The sequence below is a fragment of the Sarcophilus harrisii genome, chromosome 2 (assembly GCF_902635505.1).
Source record: "Sarcophilus harrisii chromosome 2, mSarHar1.11, whole genome shotgun sequence".
NCBI classification, from domain to species: Eukaryota; Metazoa; Chordata; class Mammalia; order Dasyuromorphia; family Dasyuridae; genus Sarcophilus; species Sarcophilus harrisii.
This window is the reverse complement of record NC_045427.1, coordinates 121,469,606-121,490,451: the sequence shown is the minus strand read 5'-3', so window position 1 is coordinate 121,490,451 and position 20,846 is coordinate 121,469,606. Positions and strand designations below refer to the sequence as shown.

Sequence of the window (20,846 nt, the reverse complement as noted above, 5' to 3'; positions counted from 1 at the left end):
TAGAATGAGGGAAAGAGTTAGAACATGGAATGTTTTGTTCAAGGAGCAGCAAGAAGACTAATTTCACTAGATAGACAGACACAGGGGAAGGAGTATTGGGTATAAGAAGGCTGGACAGGAGAGGGTACAGTAGGAGAGATATAAAAGTATTTATATAGATTTGGGGATAATGTGCATAGAGATTATACTTTAACCTATGGAAGTTACTCATATCTCTGGAAAAAGGGAAAATAGAAGAGGATATAATGTATATTATATATAGAATACATATTATTATGTTTACATATACATATACATATATATATATATATATATATATGTAAAGATATATAATAAAAGAGAGAAAATAGAAGAGGATCCAAGACAGAGCCTTGGGTAATGTCTACAACTGGAGGGCAGAGCCAAAACATTATTATAGCAAAATTAATTGAGAAGGAGACCAAAGAAATAGGAAGAAGATTAAGAGAAAAAAAGTACCATTAAAGCTAACTGAATCCATGAGGGTGAGATGCAGGGATGATTGCTGACAGTGTCAAAACATGTCAAAGAAGATGAGGACAGAGAAAATATCATTGGCTTATGATGATAAAAATGATAATAATTTTTGATATTTATGCAAAACTTTACAAATTTAAAGGGCTTTCCTCAAAATAATCCTTGAAAAGGTAGCACCAAAGATATTGAACGTGTTTTACAATTTGGAAACTAAAACTAAAACATACTTATCAAATATCACATATTTATCAGTGAAAGGATAATGACTTAAGAATTCAAAAGTTTTCCAAATATAGAAAAATATAATTAGAGCCAGAAGAAATATCAATGTTGAGTAAACATCTCCAATATCAAAAATAATACTAGGATGACCTGGCTTCCTTTTTCCTAACATTTTAAATATATATATATATATATACACCACAATACTTTTTAGAATGTCTTTCTCAATTAAAATACTCTATCTCTCTCTGTGTATCTATCTATATATGTATGTATGTGTGTTTATACATGTATTTCTTTTTGTTCTTTAGTTGTGTCCTACTCTCCTGACACTGTTTTACGTTTTTTTGATAAACTATTGCTAGTTCCTTCTCCAGCTCACTTTACAGGTAAGGAAACTAAGGCAAACAGGGTAGTGTCACATAACTAATAAGTATCTAAGACTGTGTTCAAACTCAGGTTTTTCTGTCTTCAGACTCAGTGCTCTTTCCACTGTACCACCTAGCTATCATGTACACTTGTATGTAAATAATTATTTATTTATTATGGGGCATTAAGATAACATAGTACACTGTAAGAAACATGGTCTTCAGGATCTTCTGTGACCTCAAGTCCAAACAGATGCCCTTGAGTTCAGAAAAAGACTTAGGCATACTTCCATGGTTAAATGCCTGAGTAAGGAAAGGTCTTTGAGGGTTTAAATTGAATTTATCCCTACCCCATGAAGACCTTTTGAGGCTGTATGCTTCGTGCTATGGATAGAGTTATATCTGGCAGCTCAGTCCCTTCACACCCCTCCTCAGAATCATCCAAATATATTTTATTTCCCACTGCACCCACACAGAAACACAACCTAAATTGTACTAAATAGGCCAGGGACTAACTATACAAACCAAACTCAAACAGACCCATGCTTATGGCCTGCAAGCTACAATTATAACTTATTCTGTAAAGGGTAGGAAGAAACAGATGTGATTCTCTTATCACATTTAGGAAACTGATGAGGAAAGACAAGTAAAATCATTTTCTTCTCTCAAAAGGATAGAAGGCTACATGATTTTTAGTTTTCATCTCTGGATTATTATGTCTGGACACAACTTTTTGGGAAGGACAGATATAAGTCAGTGAATATTCAAAAGAATCAAACTCATATGGCAGAGAGTTTGGAATTCTTGTATTGCAAAGAAAGATAGAAATAGGCACTTTGAACCAACAGAAAATTCATGATTGTTGCTTTCAAGTATACAAAGGGTTGCCATTGGGAACAAGTGTTATATTTCTTTAGTTGGTTCCATAAGAGCTAGAAGCAATGACAGACATGTCAGAGAAGCAAACTGAGGCCAGATATAAAGAAGGAGCTCTACAAAAGTAAAACAGGAGATAAAAGGTTACTCCTCCTATTGGACAGAGAACATAATTATTTTGGGTGTATATTATAGAGGAGACTCTAGTTCAAGGAACAAGGGTGACCTCTGGTGACCCTTCTGGTGATTCTGAAATAGTGTAAAACTCTTCTATCAAATTTGAAAGTTTCCATTGATCCCACAATCCTATTAATCAATTGACTAAAACGTGCAAGGCTTCAAAATGATAACCCTTTACCTCAAAGGTCTTAAAACCTAATAAAAGATGTGTGTGTGAGAGAGAGAGAGAGACAGAGACAGAGAGTGACAGAGAGAGAGAGAGAGAGAGAGAGAGAGAGAGAGAGAGATACACACAAAGAGAGACACAGAGAGAGAGGTAGAGAGAGTGGGAGGGAGTGAGGGAAAAAGGAAAGGAGGGAAAGAGGCAAGAGAGGAAGGAAAAGGGAGATAAAGAAGAAAGGTGCAGGGAAGGGAAAAGAGAGGAAGGGGGCAAAGAGAAGGCAAAGCAAAAGAAGAAAGATCAGGAGAGGAGAGAAAAAAAGGGGAGAGGAAAGGAAGGGGAGGGGGAGAGTAAAACAAGAGAGAAGAGGAGGGGAATAGAGGGAAGAAAGAGATAACTACATACTAGGGGGGAATCAGAGAATACAAAAAAATCTTCATGTCCTTGCAATGGGAGTTACCAAAAGTCTTTCTGGAATATATTGCACAAAGGACTAAGGAATGCAATTGCTGGAAGTAATTTTTGACTGCTATACTTAGCTTCCCTGAAAACTGGCTAAATAATAGGCAAAGAACACTAGGATGAGATCTGACCCCAAATATCCTTTCTTCAGACCACCAATATCACTCTGTACAAATATGGCTTCTTATTACTCCTGCTAAAGTCAACATCCCCAATCAGACAGCAAGCCATTGTGAAAAGTCAACCTCACACACAGTTAAAAGGGATATTATATATTTTTTCAAGCTTCTTTTGGGGCCATTTTTAAATACCAAAAGGGGGCTGGTACTTCAATAAAGTATGAATTCCTATAATTATATTTTGTGGAGGAGAGAATAGAAAGGATTCCGAATTATGAAAGAGATTTTTGGCAAGCCAGTACATGCAAACACTGTTCCCCACTGAAATAAATTAAACATATAACAATAGCTTAAATCCACCAAACATGATTTCCCTCTTAACTCTACTAACTTATAAAATAAAAGACTTTTTTGCCAAATAACTGGAGATAATGGAAGCTCTGGAATCAAAGTTTATATTGGAAAAGCTAATGCTATTCTAATTAATTGGTACTACCAAGGAATCAATAAGTCTTGAATGTTTTAAATACTAAAGATAAGACAGAGTATATACTATGCAAATACCATGAAGTCACTTAATTTCTTTAAACTTTCATGGAATAAAAGAGATGCAGGATAGAAACAGGGTTTTCTTTCTGACTTTAAAAATTATATTTACAATGAAGTTCATAAAATACATCACACATTAAATCACTTTATTACTGACTGCTCATGCCAATTTCCATCTTTTATAAATACCAAGTCCCTTCAGGCTTTAGTAAATCCATGCATTAGAGGAAATGACAAAGGTATTAAAAGATTTTATATGGACATCAAAACCTCATACTCCCATCATCGGCTTGAGTCTCTTCCAGAGCAGCAAGCACGTTATTGCATAAAGGGGTCATCTGATAAAGAAGATATCCATAAACTATACAGTGGTAGCATTAATGAGCAGTGACGGTGCTAAGTTTCCAGCAGAGTCTCTTGCAAATGATATTTTTTGCTTCACTATTAGTATCATCTCATGCATGACCAACCTGAAAATCTACATGAAACCAAAGGGGGTAAAACAATAGTGAGTAGGTAAATATGAAACCCGGTACAGTCTAGCATGAAGAAAATGTCAGAGTAGGAACATGAATACATTATAAGATTTGACAAGTAGAAGTGTCAACTATCCATTTAGCAAAGCATTACAGAAGCCTTCCTCACATAAAGCTGCCTTAGGCTGTCTCAATATAAATACTCTTTAGATGGACTAATCAACTAATCTTTTTCATATATATATATATTATATATATTTATAACATACATATACTAAAATATATCCATATATTTTTAAAAGACATGATTTCACTTCTTTAAATGTTCCCTGTGTGCACGAAGATTGCTGATAAATCTTCCTATGTTGATCAAACGAAATACTATGTGTAAAGTATTATATAAACATGGGAATAAGGTATGGGCACTTAATTATGATTTCACTGGTATAGTCTATTCTTAAGCTAAGAATATTATCAGTTGTGGTGGTAATAACAGTGGTGGTTGATGAATGGTATCTACTGAGGGTGACAGTTAAGTAAATAAAAACTTGATTTCAAGGTGACATATCCAATGATAAACTTCCCCAAATATATGGAAGTTGGTCCTCAGATACAAGCAATAGAGCCCAGCCTTGTTTCTACACTTTAAGTCTTTCCAGTTTAGTTTAATTTGCCATAATTTATGTTAGACTTTGGGCACCCAGTGACATCTGTTTATTTTTCTGATACAAGGTGATAAAAGGAATAATTTAGAAAAGAAAAAAAGAAATATGAGCTGCTATTAATATTTTATGATTAACACCTATAACAGTTAATATATGTAGTTACTTTATATAATAATTTATAATTGTGTTTTAATTAATTTAAACCATTTTTGTTCACTTTAGAAGGAAATGTACACTGGTTAAAATAATTTATTTGCCATAGCCAAATAAATATATTCTTTGGTGCACTTAATTAGACTGGTGTACACACCATAGATGCATAGTTGTCTTCAGTCTATACAAGAAGTTTTTTGTTTTTTGATTTCCATTTTGGTAGGATGTGTCAGAATTTGCTCTGTCTTAGAATTGAGTATGAGAACTTAAGATAACTTCATGTTATAAAGAAGTATGAGAGTAAGAATTTAATAGAAGAATGATCTCCACACCAATTAAAAGATGGAATCAATTAGAAAATACAGAGTAATAGTATCTTCACCATGCTAAGAAACTTTAATGTAATATTATGTCTCAGGAATTAATAAAAAATCATTTCTTTTGCAACTGCTGTGTACTAAAAACTCTAGGGCAAGGAAATATCTGAGAAATACAAGACTGAACTTCTGCAATAGTGAATTTACAATCTGGATGGAGAAAGAGAATATAAATAAATACAATGTGTGGGAATGAGAACATGAAGGTAGTCCCAAACCAATAAATGAGACATGTTGCAAAAGTTTATTTGGAAGTCAATTGATTGAAACCATTAATACATTTATCCACACCCAGTAAAACATTACAAATGGTGTTTCAGTTCCTAGGCTATCCCTCAATTCAATACGTGTTCATTTAAATACTCACATTTATGTTAAACCCAGTCAGGTTCTGGGAATAGAAAAACAAAATTGAAAACAACTCCAGCTTCATAGAATTAGGCTAACAGGGACTTTAGATATTATCTTGTCATCTACCTCCATACATTTACAAAGGAGAAAACATGACCTAGAAAGAGAAAATGATTTCACAAAGATGGTAAGTGTCATACTAGGTGCTCTGATTCTATATCTAAAATCCTCACTACAACACTACACTTCTATTAAGTACTTTATATTCTACTGTCTGTGTGAATTTAAGGACCTTCTCTCCATTTACACAACTATAATCCTTTCAGACCCTGTTCATTTCCATTCTGGGCCACTGCAGTTTCCAGTTTCTTTTCTCTCAAAAATCCATCATCCATCCAATTTCCAAGTTAATAATCCTTCATGACATACATCAGTATGTTATTCCCCTACTCAAAACTCATAAAGATTCCCTATCATTTCAGGATAAAATACAAAATCCTTAACTCGGCAAGTAAAAACCCTTTACAAACAAGTCTTCCCCCTAACTTTCCAGATATATTTCATATTATTCCTCTTCACACATTCTACTTGCCAGTCATCCTGACCAAGATATTCCTGAAACAGTATATTCTAAATCAAGTTTCCATGTCATATCCTGAAATGTACTCCCCTTCTTATCCCTTTCCCTTAATTAAGAGATATCAATCTCAAATAGAAATGGGGAAAACTAAATATACAAAAGGATTTCTGGGGCCACATAAAAAACATTTAGAGAACTACACAATAACACTTTTTGTGTTTATTGTGTTTTAATTTATTTTGTTACATATTTTCCATTTACATTTTAATCTCTGCAATATGGCTGGCAGGACAAGTGTTTGACACTTCTGCCTTTGAATACTTAATTTCTTTCACAGCTTAGCTCAGATCTGAATTCTGTTCAGACATTCAAATTCTGTCTTCTAAAATTATCCATAAACACTATATCTTTTAAGTAGATTGTAAGCTTCTTAAGGGCAGAGATGTTTATTTCCATCATCCCATGTAACCCCATAACTATACTTTCCCTCATACCATATCTATCACCATATCTACTTTTTGTCTTTAGTAAATATTTATTAAATTAAAATTTTAAGTTAAATACAAGAGATAGTTCAAAGACAGAATTGATAGGACTTAGTAACAAGTTGGATATACATGATAGAGAAGAAGAAATAATATAAAATTATTATAATAGCATTGTAGTCATTGTAGTCTAGATTTTTAAAGCTATGATATTGGCAAGATCCTGGCAAACATAAATGTCTGTTGATTTGAACATTTGCACTTCCTTGATCTATATCATAAGGATGAGTGTTGCTTTTAAGGATACAGACCACAACTATTTTATAACTTTTCATCTTATGTGATTTTTAGATCATAGTTTCTCATAAGTCATCTGTGAAAGACTCTTCTAGAAAGGAGATAGTGATGTTAAAGATATAACTTTCTTTAATAGTGAGGTTTGCAACCCTTAAAAATTTGGACATTTCCTACATATATTTAACCTGATCTGCACAATTCTGGCCCTGTTTCCTTGTCTACCTACATAATGAATGTCTGCAGTACATATATGGAGTAGGATTTAGTGGGAAGAGAACTAGATTTGAAATTAAACAAATTAGGTTCAAATTCCAGGTATGGTACTTGATGCCTACATGACCTTGATCAAAACCCAACTTCTCTTGGTTCTTTATGTCCTCATTTCTAGAAAACAGACTATGTATCATGACCCTTTGAGTTCTAAATCCAACAATCCAGGCTAATTCAAAGCCTCCTTCTATGTGCTTGAATGATTTACCTGTATAGATATGAGATATAGTTTTTTTTGTTGTTGTTGTTCATTCATTTTTCAATCATGTCTAACTCTTGTGACAACATTTGAGGTTTTCTTGATGGAGATACTTAGGTGAATTGCCATTTCCTTCCCTAGCTTATTTTACAGATGAGAAAATGGAGGCAAACAGGGTAAAATGACTTTCCAAGGTCACAAAGCTACTTAAAACACTACTTAAATTTTCTATTTATTTTTTAATGTAAGTTCTCTGTGACTTCAAATGATATTTAAATATTGATTATGAAAGATATGACATGTACACAGTATGCTTGCTCACAATGGGTGGTTAGTTGACAAAAATAATTATTGCTAAAAGGATAGCCTTTTCTTCTTCTATTGCCTCACAATATCAGTTTGACTCTTCCTCTCCCTTTTCTTATATACACCATTTGTTCTAACACCTTCTATATTCTAATGTTAGTGTAGTTAGTTCACCTGTCTCCTTCTTTTCGTACAATCTTCCTAATCCAAGTCCTAATTCTTGCTTAGATATTTATATTAGTTCATGGATTGAACTTCCTACTTCCATTTTATCACTTCTCCAATCTTTACTTAACACTTCAGCTTTAGTAATCTTCTTAAAGCAACTCTCTAATTACATCACCTTCAAACTTCATCAACTCCCGTAATTCTCTGTTTCCTACTAATTAAATTAGAAGCTCTTGATTGTGATATTTCAGAACTTCCATAATCTAGTTCTAGTCAACCTTTCCAATTGTGTGGCAGAAACAAAGTATTAGAACAAGTATTAAACTGCAAATAATGAAGATTTGGATTAAAATATTTTCTCTGATACTAGATGTGTGACCTCTGAAACTCAAGTTTCATTATTTACAAAATGAAGGATTTAGATTATTATAAATGTTCTCTAAAGTCCCTTTCAGTTCTAAATCTATGATCCTATTACTCTCTTTGAACACATTACATTTCATCCAAAATGAAATACTATTTCTTTTTTCTGTTGTTGTTCAGCTCTCTCTTACCTCCTTGTGTTTGCTTCATACATTTTCCAAGTCCAAAATGGACTGCCGCAAAAATGCAGCTGTTCAAATCTCTCTCTTCCTTCAAATCAGCTTGCATGCTGCCTCCTGCATGAATCCCTTCTGACCTTCTAAGTGGAAATGATCTTTCTTCCTTCAAATTTCTCATATAATTTTGCCCACAGCTCTCCATTGCACTTATGAAAGAATGTATGAAAAACAAACAAATAAAAAACTGCTACTACAACAACAAAAAAAACAACACATTAAGCCTTTACTGTGTGAAAAGCACTATGTTAGGCATTGAGGATAAAATTTAAAAGTTAAACAACCCTGGATATAAAGCAATTCACCTTCTAATGGGAGAGACAATACAGATAGAAGACTTCAGCTGTAGGTCACCTGGAAAGGTCCCCTGGACCTTGGGGCACAGCAGCTGAGAATATTGTAATGAATTTTTCTTAATGTTATTTCCATTGATGAAATCATCTTGGCTACTAATGTTGAACTATTTGAGAGTGCCAAGGACTTAGGTAATGAGAAATTTCCTTTCCCAGGACTGCAGTAGTTGCAACTACATCTCTTGGAGAAGGAGTTGCTAGGTCACATCTTCATAAGTTTGTTTTTACAGAATAAAAATGTGGAAATGGAAAATGAAGCCAGACTAATAATGCAAGGTGCAAATTTTCTCTTAGTTTTGGGGTTTACCTGCTTATGCTATTTAGTCAAGTCTATGGAAGCTGGGCCCCTTCATTTTAGTGATTATTCACTTCTGTAATGGCTTTAAGGAACAGATTTGAAGCAGAGTAAGTAGTCTGGGTAGAACTTTTATTCACAAGGTTCTTGGGCTCAGGACACAGGGCTTTATTCATTGGGACATAAGGAGAGTTGGTAGTGGTTTGACCTGTCTAATACATCACCATTCTTTTCTTCAAAGTCCCCTGCATGGAACCTAAGTGATACAATGGATAGAATACTAGCCCTGAAGAAAAGATATGAATTCAAATCTAGCATTAGACTCAGATTAGTTGTATGAACCTGGACAAGTCATTTAATTACTATTTGACTCAGTTTCTTCAAATAAAACAAAGATAGTAATAACACATATCCCAGGTTACTGGGAGAAAAAAAATGAGATAATATTTGTAAAAGAGTGAACACAATTCTTGGAAGATAATGTCTTTAATAAATACATCTTTTCTTTTTTTCTTCCCTCCCTCCCTTCCATCATTTCATTCTTTCTCCCTTCTATACTCCTTCTTTCCATTTTCCTTATTTTCCTTCCTTCCTTCCTTCCTTCCTTCCTTCCTTCCTTCCTTCCTTCTTTCCTTCCTTCCTTCCTTCCTTCCTTCCTTCTTTCCTTCCTTCCTTCCTTCCTTCTTTCCTTCCTTCCTTCCTTCTTCCTTCCTTCCTTCCTTCCTTCTTTCCTTCCTTCCTTTTTTCTTTCCTTCCTTCCTTTCTTCTTTCCTTTCCTTTCTTTTCCTTTCTTCCCCTGCTTCTCCAGCTAGGCTATCTTGTTGTTTGCCTTGTATCATAGAAATTTGTGCATAAGACTTTCTCTCATGTTATACTATAAGTTCTATAAGATAAGAATCCAGGTAGAATTATTTTTTAGTTTTGAACCCATGGGGCTTAATAGGAACAGTGAGTTGGGCCATGGGGATAACTTGTCCATAATGGATAAGTTAATCATTTTTAGTTTTGCTCAATTAATTAAAAATAATATTTCAAAACAAGAATGCTTTCTAGGCTTCAAACATACTACTTTTTTTTTCCTGAACACTTCCTAAAATTCTAAAACTGCATGTTTAGATGGCCTTCAGAAATAGTACTTTAAATTTCATTGTCTGGAAATTTACTGACTTATGGCAAGATACTTACAATCTTAGCCTAGAAACCATCTCTGCAAAACTCAAGTTGCATCACCTAAAAAGACAACACAAAGGAGTTACATTCTTTGCTTTTTGCTTATGTAAATGTGACTTGTCTCCATATGGTTACTTAATTAGATAGGGGATGCATTTGTACCCGTTTAATGTGCTACAACAGCCGGAATTTTACATACAAAATATTTAATGCAGTTTATGAAACATATACTCTTTCCCTAGGCCCCATTAAAGCTCTATTTTTTTTTCTTTTTGAGCATTGAAATCATTTTGCATCCTTTCTTTCTACTAATAAAAATGGAAATGTTTTATATTGGTATATTTGCATATTTCACTTTACTTGTCTTAGATCTCATATGAAGCTAAACTAAGATACTAATCAACTGAGCATATCTCTAACCCTTATAGAATGTTTCTTAAGAAGAGGAAACTAAAACAAAATGAAACAAAAACCTTGAATGACCATTCTCTTACTCTAAAGGAGGGTTTTAAGATTTTGAAGATGCTTAGGAAAAAATTAATAAGACAGCATGTTAAAGTGGAAAGTGTCTTGGATTTAGGTTTAAACCTAGGTTCAGCCCTTTAGTTCTATGTTGCTTTGGGACTGGAACCTCCTTTTATACTAGGTCCCTCAATAGTCTGATTCTAATCCTGCATAAGTAGTATTGAGAACAAACCTTGAAGAGAAAATATATGATTTCCTAAGTACAAATGTAGACTACATGCAAGCATTCAGAGCAATTGATGCTTCCCTTTCTCCTAAAACTTCAACATAAAATTCAATATAAATATTGAAATATTTCAAAAAATAAAATCCAAACAAAAATGTGGTCTGAATAAAAGAATATAGACTCAAAATCAGAGCAGTTCTAATCACTGTCCATCTTACTAGCTCTATCACTTCCTAAAGCTTAATTTTTTCCTATCTCTAAAATGGTATGGTGATCCTTATTCTACCTGCATTCAAGAGTTATTATGAGGATCAAGAGAAATGATCTTACATGGAAGAGCTTTGAAATAATAAAATGCCATAGGAGTGATAGGAAGTCTATTCCTTTTGATGTACCAGATAGTACTGGAAGCTACACCCCTAACACTACATTAGATGCAAATGGAGCATAAGAATGTTTGTCTTGATGTACTCCCAACACCCAACCAAGAGGTTAAAGTTTGTAAAATGGTTAAAAAAAACAATAGTTGAAAGGGTTTTGTTTTTTTTTTGGTTGTTGTTTTGTTTTTGTTTTTGTTTTTCTATAAGGTGGACTAATATCTTGGATTCCAAAGGAAAGGTCTATAGGGAAGGATGTATGTGTGTGTTAAACTGAGGTAAAGTTAGTGGGGAAGGTGGGCAAGTTTCCATGCTATATTCTACATTTTCTCTACCTTAGCCCAACTTTTCATCATGAAGCCTCATTTTAATCTTAGAATTAACCCATTGGAAGTACTCTCCAGCCCTGTGGTCTTTCCCTGTTATTAGAAAGCTGATCACAGAACCTCCACGTGAGTAGGATCTCAGATCACTCACATCTCATTTGTGGTCCAGGCTGTACTGTTGATGTCATCTGCTATTTCTCCATATGGGATATCTTTGCCTCCTACACCGTACCCCCTTTTATGTACCGTCTTCTTCCATTAGCATGTAAATTACTTGAGGGATTGTCCTTGCATTAGGGTTTAGCACAGTATCTGATACAGAGTGAATGCTTAATAAATATTTCTGAATTGCTCCTTTTTCCTCTCTGTTTCTTGTCCCTCTAGGCAGAGGGTCGGATCCCCCAAGATTACAGCCAAAAAGATTCTTTGAATTAAAACCATAGTGGCAATAGCTCTGTATCATCATCTTCAGTGCCATACTTCAGTCTTGAGACATGAAGTACTCATTACAAAGACAATCCAGTAAATCTGTGTGCTTGTAGGCATTGAGGAAAACCATCAAGTCACACAGATAAAGGCTTTGTAATATTCCTTAAAACAATCTCTCTACTCCAAGGATAGAATCCAAAGCTGACCTTTCTGGAAAACATGCCTAGAAAACAAGGAGTGTAAATGTTTTATGGTGTGAAATCTTATAGGTTAGATCGGGTGGCAGGTGGTGCAAAAATAATCTTAAGAAAAAAGGAAGCATTTTTGAAAATTATTTATTTCCAAATTTTCAGATGAGTGCATGATTCTTGTTGGCCTAAATTATTGATCACAATGGATACAAAGAGGCTTCTTAACATAGTTCTCATTGTATGCTGTAGTACATGGGCACATGTCTACATCTGGGTTTGTTTGTTTTTTTATCTATATGTCTGGGTGTATGAATGTACTTGACAAGTTTTCAAATTCATCTGAAATCTAGAGGAACTTTGGAAAGGTTTTACCTTCAATTTTTTTTTTCTTATTTGTGACTAACAGTTTTCAAGAATAAGGAATTTATATTAAAATGGTTGTTTTAATAAAACCATGAATGATAGAAAACAAAATAATCAAAATAATCAAACACCATTCTCATATTTTCCATTCTTAGAAATTACTCCTTAGAAAGCTGTCTGTTCTATGTTCTACATACTATTATAATAGAGAATCTCAATCATGTTAAGACATTCAAAAGGAAATAAAAAGAGGAAGGAAACCATAAGGAAAAAATGAGACATTATTTTTTTGATATAAATAGGGCTATATCTGTGTCAGGTCACATTTTAAAAATCTTGATTATAAGCTTCTAGATACAACTTTTGAAATTTGAATCAGTGACATGTCATTTTTGAAGTTGAATGGAATGCTTAGCATGACCCATTTTTACCCCCTAAGCAAACACACACACACACACACTCACACACACGCATACATACTCAGGAGAAACCTTATTGGGAAAAACATTTGCGAAAGGAGATAAGATGTAGAACTTCACCCTTCTAAATAAAGCTTTTGTACAGACTCTGGGGGAACCTTTGACAGGATTAAAACATGACTAAATCTTCCTCTAAGCTAATTTGGTATCCAGCAAGCATGCTAAGTAAATGTGGTCAAAATAAAATGTTATGTTTTCTTTTTAAAAAGTAGAGAGGTTATAATGAAGGGCTGTTTCTAAATATAAATATCATTTAATAGACCTTGAACTGAAAAAATACCTTCCTTATAAGGATTTCAAAAAGTCTGATTGAAATATATTGGAAAAAGAACTGCATTTGGAGCCTAGAGATCTAGCTGGCTCTTATACCGATTAGCATGATATGAATCTGGAATTTATAAATGGAAAGGGCCATAGACTTCATCATGTTTCATTTTCTCATTATACAGATGAGAAAACTGAGACCGGGAAGATTAATTGACTTGTACCAAGATATTAACTGACATAGAGGATCTGGGTTTTCACTAGCTATGCATGTAATCATGAAAAAATTGGATCTTTAGGCTAAGATTCTGATTCCTTATTACTGGTAAATGGGGATAATGATAACTTATATAGATTACCTATAAGCATGTTGTAGGGAGAATATTTAGTAAATCTCTACAACTATATAAACTCTATAAATACTGATGGACATAAAGTACCTCTAAAATCACAAATTCCTAGTAAATAAAGAAAGTATACAGAGTGGAGAAATAGTTGACCTTAGAATCAGGAACACCTGGGTTCAAGCCATGCCTGAGATATATATGCCCCCAAGAATTAAAAATCTCTCAGTTCTCTAAGCTATTCTACAAACCTAGAAACTGTAGATAAAGACAGGAGTTTCTAGATCAAAGAATTAACTGGTATAGCAAAGTCAACTAACTATGTGGGCAGCCAAAGAAAAACACATAAATTTGATTCTTCTTTTTTAAATAACAAGATTACTAAGATAATATAATAAAAATGACAATTCTGGCTAAATTGGTCTACTTGTTCAGTGCCATACCAATCAAACGGCTAAAACATTACTTTGTAGAACTAGAAAAAATAATAACAAAATTCATCTGGAAGAACAAAAGGTTCTTTTGAATAAAAGGAAAAAATGCAAAGGATGGTGGCTTAGCAGTACCAAATCTAATACTATATAAAAATACTATATACCAGTCGTTAAAACCATTTTGTACTGGTTAACAGAGTGGTAGATCAGTGGTATAGATTAGATGACACATGACACAATAAGCAAGGCATATAGCAATCTAGTCTTTGATAAACCCCAAAAACTCCAACTTCTGGAATAAGAACTCACTATTTGACAAAAATATCTGGGAAAATTGGGAAATAATATGTCAGAAAATCAGCATAGATCTACATCTCATACCCCATACCAAAATAAAGTCAAAATGGATACATGATTTGGGCATAAAGGATGATAACATAAACAAATTAGGAGAGCAAGGAATAAGTTACCTTTTAGATCTTTGAAGAAAGGAAGAATTTATGATCAAAGAAGAACAAAAGAACATTATGAAAAGTAAAATGGACAACTTTAATTACAATAAAATAAAAAAAGATTTTGCAACAAACAAAACCAACTGAAACAAGATTAAAAGGAAAGTACAAAGCTGGGAAAAAATTTGCAGGGAATATTTTTGATAAAGGTCTAATTTCTAAAATATATAAAGAAATGTGTCAAATTTATAAGAATATGCATCATTCCCCAGTTGATAAATGGTCAAAGGATATGAACTGACAATTTTCAGATGATGAAATTAAAGCCATTTATATATGTTATATGACATGAAAAAAAGCTTTAAATCACTATTGATTATAGAATGCAAATTAAAACAATTCTGAGGTACCACCTCACACCTTTCACATTGATGAAGATGACAGAAAAAGATTATGATAAATGTTGGAGGGATGTGGGAAAACTGAGACACTAATGCATTGTTGGTGGAGTTGTGAACCAATCCAATCATTCTGGAGAGCAATCTGGAACTATGCCCCAAAGGGCTATAAATCTGTGCATACTCTTTGACCCAGCAATGCCATTACTAGGTCTGTATCCTAAGGAAATCATAAAGGAGGGAAAAAGACCCACACGTGCAAAAATGTTTGTAGCAGCTTTTTTTGTGGTAGCAAAGAAACAGAAAATGAATAGATGCCCATCAACTGAGGAATGGCTGAAGAAATTATGGTAAATGAAGGTAATGAAATATTATTGTTCTATAAAAATGAATAAGCTGATTTTAGTCCTGGAAAGATTTATATGAACTGATGCTGAGCAAAACAAACAGAACCAGGAATATATTGTACATAATAACAGTAAGAATGTTCGATGATCAGCTAAGAAAGACTTGGTTCTTCTCAGCGTTTCAGTGATCTGAAGCAATCCCAATATTATTTGGACAGAAAATGACATTTGCAACCAGAAAAAAATCTAAGGAGCTTGAATGTAAATCAACACATACTATGTTTATTTCTTTTTTTTGTTTTTTTATCTCTCCTATAGTTTTTTCTTTTTGCTCTGATTTTTTTGTCTCCTAACATAACTCATAAAGCAATGTGTATTAAAAAATAAACTTATTAAAATAAAAAAAGAAAAAACAAAGTAAAATAATGATACTAAATTAGATTGTCTCTGAGATACCTTCTGTGGGAATGGAAGGGAAGGGAAGCAAAGGGAAGGAGAGGGAAAGGAAGGGAAGGGATGGAGGACATAAATATCTATTAAGCATCCATTATGTTATAGGCACTGTGCTAAGTGTTTGCAAATACTGTTTCATGATAGTGATGATCCTCATGATGACAGTAAGAGGTAGATGCTATTATCCCCATTTTACAGCTGAAAAAATTATGGCAAAATTACTTACTCAGGGTCATACAGCTAATAAGTGTCTGAAGCCAGATTTTAACTTGTCATCTTAACTCTAGGTCCAGCACTCTATGCATTTGCCTTTGTCAAATTGATCCATATATTCAAGAATTTGGGAAGCTCCATATTTCTTGGGGCAAGGGAGAGAGAGAGAGAGAGAGAAAGAGAGAGAGAGAGAGAGAGAGAGAGAGAGAGAGAGAGAGAGAAAGAGAGTCTTCTTTATGAAGCATACAAAAACAACAACAAATTTGAGAGATGAAAGTTTTCCTCTTATTCCCATAGGACACAGAGTTGTGTTGGGAGATTAAACACATTGGGAGAGTGTGAAATGTCTAAACCCAATGCTTTCATGAAAGCCAAGCTTTTCAAAAAGGCTAGGTTGTGACCCTGTATGCAAAAGGGAGGGGAAGGAAGAGGAAGAGGAAGGGGAGAGAGAGAGAGAGAGAGACAGAGACAGAGAGACAGAGACAGAGACAGAGAGAGACAGAAACAGAGAGACGGAAAAACTGCTTTCTTTAGAGGAATTCAGAAGAAAACTTGAAGTAGAATTTATCTCCCTTTTCTTAATGAGGTGACCTCCTTTGAACAACAAAGTGCCTCTTTTGGAATCCACACAAAACATGCATGTGAGGATGAGGTGTTGATACCATGTGAAATCTTTTATTTCCTTTGTTATTTCCTCTAATACACAGATTTAGTGAAGCCTGTTGGGACTTAGTATTTAGTCAGGATTGACAATACACCCAGCAGCCCGTAGTGAGAGTCGGATGCTCTCTGACTCCATGTGGACACCTGATTTATAACTGAAACCTGCACAATAAAGGACAATACGCTGCCTCTTTCCCCTGGGAGAAGACATCTCATTCAGTTGGAATAACAGAGAGATGGGGGCAGACTCAAGAAGGAAAGGTGCACTGAGCTGCATTGAAAGAATCAAGCATGACCCAGAGATACACATGACATTTTCTTGAAGGGCAGATTCTACTTTGTCTCCCTGACTGACCATGAGAGATACAGATGCTATTTCACATTCTTAAATCAATGAACAGGAGTCACTACAATGTATTAGATATCTGACTAGAACAAATAGCCATACTGGTTCCTTGTTTATATTTTGCTTTGAAACTGGAAAAGAGCCAGCAGAAACCTGAGACAATTCTGTCTTGTACCCTAATTTTAGCAGAGGCCCAAAGAAAGGGCCCAACTTAACAATGTAGGATTTTAAGCTGGAAGAATCCTTGAAAACCATTAAAACTCCAACTCCCTTATTTTTATAAATAGGTAATAACACTAGCTAACAATATCAAGCACTTATATAGTGCTTTAAAGTTTGTCAAGTACTTTAAAAATATCATCTCATTTTAATTTGACAATAACCTTGGAAGATAGATGCCATTAATTTAGAGGTGAGGAAGCTGAGGAAGGCAGAGTATAGATAATTTGCCCAGAGTCAGACAGATAGTAAGTGTCTGAGGCCAAATTTGATTTTAATTCTACCTGGTTCCAGATCTAATACTCCATTCACTCTGCCACCTGGCTGCACCCACTGAGATAATACAGATTGTCTAAGATTATAAATGGAATAAATAACAAAGATGCAGATCCAGGTCCTCTGACTGTAATTCCAGTAATTTTTTCTTTGTTTTATTCCAACTCTCTAAAATCATAGGTCTTCTACTGGAAATGTGATTTTTTTTAAAATTAGGATAGCAATGAGGAGAAAGATTTCAGTAAATGCCTGAATGTTTTAGCTATTCTCTATTCAAAAACAGTATCATTAATTGAAATAGGAGATGCTAAAGTCTATTCATTCCTTTAAGGATGAAATTCATTCTTTTATATGATGGTCAGTGTCACTGTTGCATTTCATATTATACACAAAATTGAGGCAACTGACTTTATACCTCCAGTATATGGCACTTGACTTCTTTAAGATTAAAAAAAAATACTTGAGTTGCTTAATATTACCTAATCAGCTTAATTGCACTGGGGTGAAACGTGGTATGAATGCTGTCAGCAAGAAGGGGGGGAGAAAGAGCACTCTAACAAAGTAGGTGTAATTGCATTATGTGATTTGATGATTTAGCTATCTCAGCAGCCTCCCACCATCCGGCTACATACAAATGAATATGAAACAACCACATCTACCTTGCTTAAGCTGGGAAATACACCCGCATTTTGCTATTTATCTTCACCAGGCAGTTAGCTCACAGGAATCTTCCTCTTATAGCGAGCATTTAATTTTGTTGACATCCAGGTCTGGGTCAGGAGATCGGTAATGACCTATATTACTAGTGAGCCATTTTTGAAATTAAAAGAAAGAACTAACACTCGTTGGTAGTTTGGGAAAGATATTAAACCATCAATCAAATGGGCCAGTATGCTACCCAAGGGCAGAACCATTGCCTAGGACTTAAAGGTGATCCTCAAAGGAAGTAGAAGGCACAGAGCCAGACTTGCTTGATAGAAAAAGGTTAGGGAGCAAATGGTATTTGAGGGAACACACCAACATTTCTTCTCTTCTTTCCCCAAGTCTTTTTGGGAACTGCATGTGAACTCAAAAAGATTTGAATAAAAGTAAAACAAAATATGATTATGGGCTTAACTATGTATCAATCACTAGCAATAAAAATAGAAAAAGAAAATTTTCCTGATTTTAGGGAGCTCACATTAAAATTGGGGAAGCAAAAATTATTGGAAGGATAAGCTACAGGAAGCATAAAAAGGTTCCAAGTCCTATGGTTTTAGTTGTAGGGTATATGGTAAAGCACAGGAGTCTCTAGTATGCATCACTAAGTATGGTCTTAGTGTTAAGAGACTAATGAGCAAAGTATGAAGGTAAGTGGAAATGCCCAGAAGGCAAGGCAATTGTCTTGTCTGCCAGTCTTCCATCTCACTAAAGTGCTTATAATTGGTCATCTCCAGTTCATCCAACAATAAAATTCAACAGTTATGTTTTATGGGAGAGAGATTCAGAATGGAGGGGCCCTACATGAATGAGAAGTATACATAAGAAGTATACATGTATACATAAGTATACATAGCACAGAATTTGTTTCCTCCTATAGAATGTAGAATAAGAAAGACAGATTAGTGCTTAGCTAGGAGGGGAGCAGGGGTAATTAGCATAGGAAGTTTGGGGGAGAAGGGACTCTGCTGGTAGTTGTACCAGCTCAATACCTTGGAAGTGTATGGAACCAGGGTAGCCTAGATTGGCAGATGGAAGATAACGTCCATACACTTGGTAGTAGGCTCTGCAATTCCAAAAACATTTCCACAGACTTCATTTCACTTATTCTGTGAGGTAGGCAGTTGAAGAGGTATTTTTTTTAAATTAAAGAAATGTAAAAATTCAATTAATCTAATTTAATTAACACATAATAGGAACAATTCTGTGTAAGCTGCTGCCATGGTATTTCATTTTGGGGAAGGCATTCTGAAAACCCATCTTGCCTCTGATGGTCCCCACTGTGCATTTTTTTTTTTACCAGTTCATTAGAATTGTTCAATTTCAGTTCTAGGAAGGCACAGTCCAGTAGGAAATGATATGGAATAAGAATGATAGTAACAGTGTCAAGACCCAACAAAAGCCAATGTCAGTGCAGGGACAGAGAATTCCCTTCTTGCTCTGGAAAGAAAACCAGTCAAAAGCAGCATAAATGATAAATAAGACAACAGGAGGATATGACTAAGAAGATAGAATTGCAGTGTCCAAACATGAAGAAGCAATATTTGCACATATGATGGTATAAGGTATAAAATGATATAATGCTATTAGTAGCAATTGGTAGTAATGACATTATAATCACTAATTCATAAAATCAAGATGGAAGCTGCATTGATGTACCATGTTACTTACAATAGTTCTAGTGAAGACAACAGTGCAAAATAAACTGAAGGCTTACAGTGCTCGAATGTTTTAATTGGGCTAGTTTCTACAATCCCTCAAGTCAGTTCTGAGATATGAATCATGATATTCCTGATCAAAATCCTGAACAAAACTTTTTTAAGCATGAGATATATTCTTTAAATTTGTACTTCTTTGAAAGACCTGTGATTTTCATAGGGTGGTAGACCACAGAATCTCAAAGTTGGTTAGAATCTATTTAATGCAATCATTATCTGATCAAGAATCCCTTTTATAAAATCTCTGGCAATTGGCCATCTAGGCCAGTGGTTCTCAAACTTTTTTTTTTCAGTATCTTTATCCTATTAAAAATTATTGAGGATCTCTCCAAAGCGTTTTTGTTTATCTGGGTTATATTTATAGACATTTACCATATTGGAAATAAAAACTATTTTTGAATTTGTAGACCCTCTAAAAGGGTTTCAGAGATCCCCAGTATTCTCTAGACCATACTTTGAGAACCACTGGCTCTTCCTGTTACCTTTGTAAGTGAAAAGCATCTCCCTACCTTACAGGAAAATTCATTTTCTACTTAGATGTATTTAATAGCTAGGATTTTGCTTTGGTTTTTGTCTTCTTTTAACAAGTCACAATCTACTTCTTTGCAACTAGAACTTTATTTAGTTTTGTTTTCTGAAGTTAAGAACATCTTTAATACCCCTTTTCCTAGAAAAGCTCTTCAATATTTGAAAAAAAATTGTGTTCTCCCCTTCTTCCTATCTTGTCTAACACTTAGCACAGTACCTGGCACATAGTAGATATTTAATAAATGTTTATTGACTGAATCCTATTGTTTTTCTTCTCCAGGCTGAGTCATGAGTTCCTTTTATTAATCCTTCTTCTGTATGGTCTCCAGGACCCTTACTGTTATGAAAGTTCATATTGGTATCCACTCAAGCTTGTTATTGTGTTTCCTAAAATAAGGTACCCAGAACTGAAGATAAAATTCCAGGTGTTTTCTGATTGGGTCAGAGTACTGAAAGAATTT

The 20,846-nt window shown here is 34.3% G+C and overlaps 1 protein-coding gene across 1 annotated transcript in view; it reads right to left on the bottom strand.

Moving 5' to 3' along the window:
- Positions 1 to 8,502, bottom strand: part of UNC5D (unc-5 netrin receptor D) — a 385,851-nt gene extending 377,349 nt beyond the window's left edge. Inside the window, exons 1-2 of the mRNA XM_031949254.1 lie at positions 8,313 to 8,502; positions 1,436 to 1,547 (exon numbers count right to left, since the gene is read on the bottom strand). Of these exons, the coding sequence (XP_031805114.1) occupies positions 1,436 to 1,547; positions 8,313 to 8,502 (302 nt within the window). The remainder of the gene's footprint in view (positions 1 to 1,435; positions 1,548 to 8,312) is intronic.
- Positions 8,503 to 20,846: the final 12,344 nt, after the last annotated feature.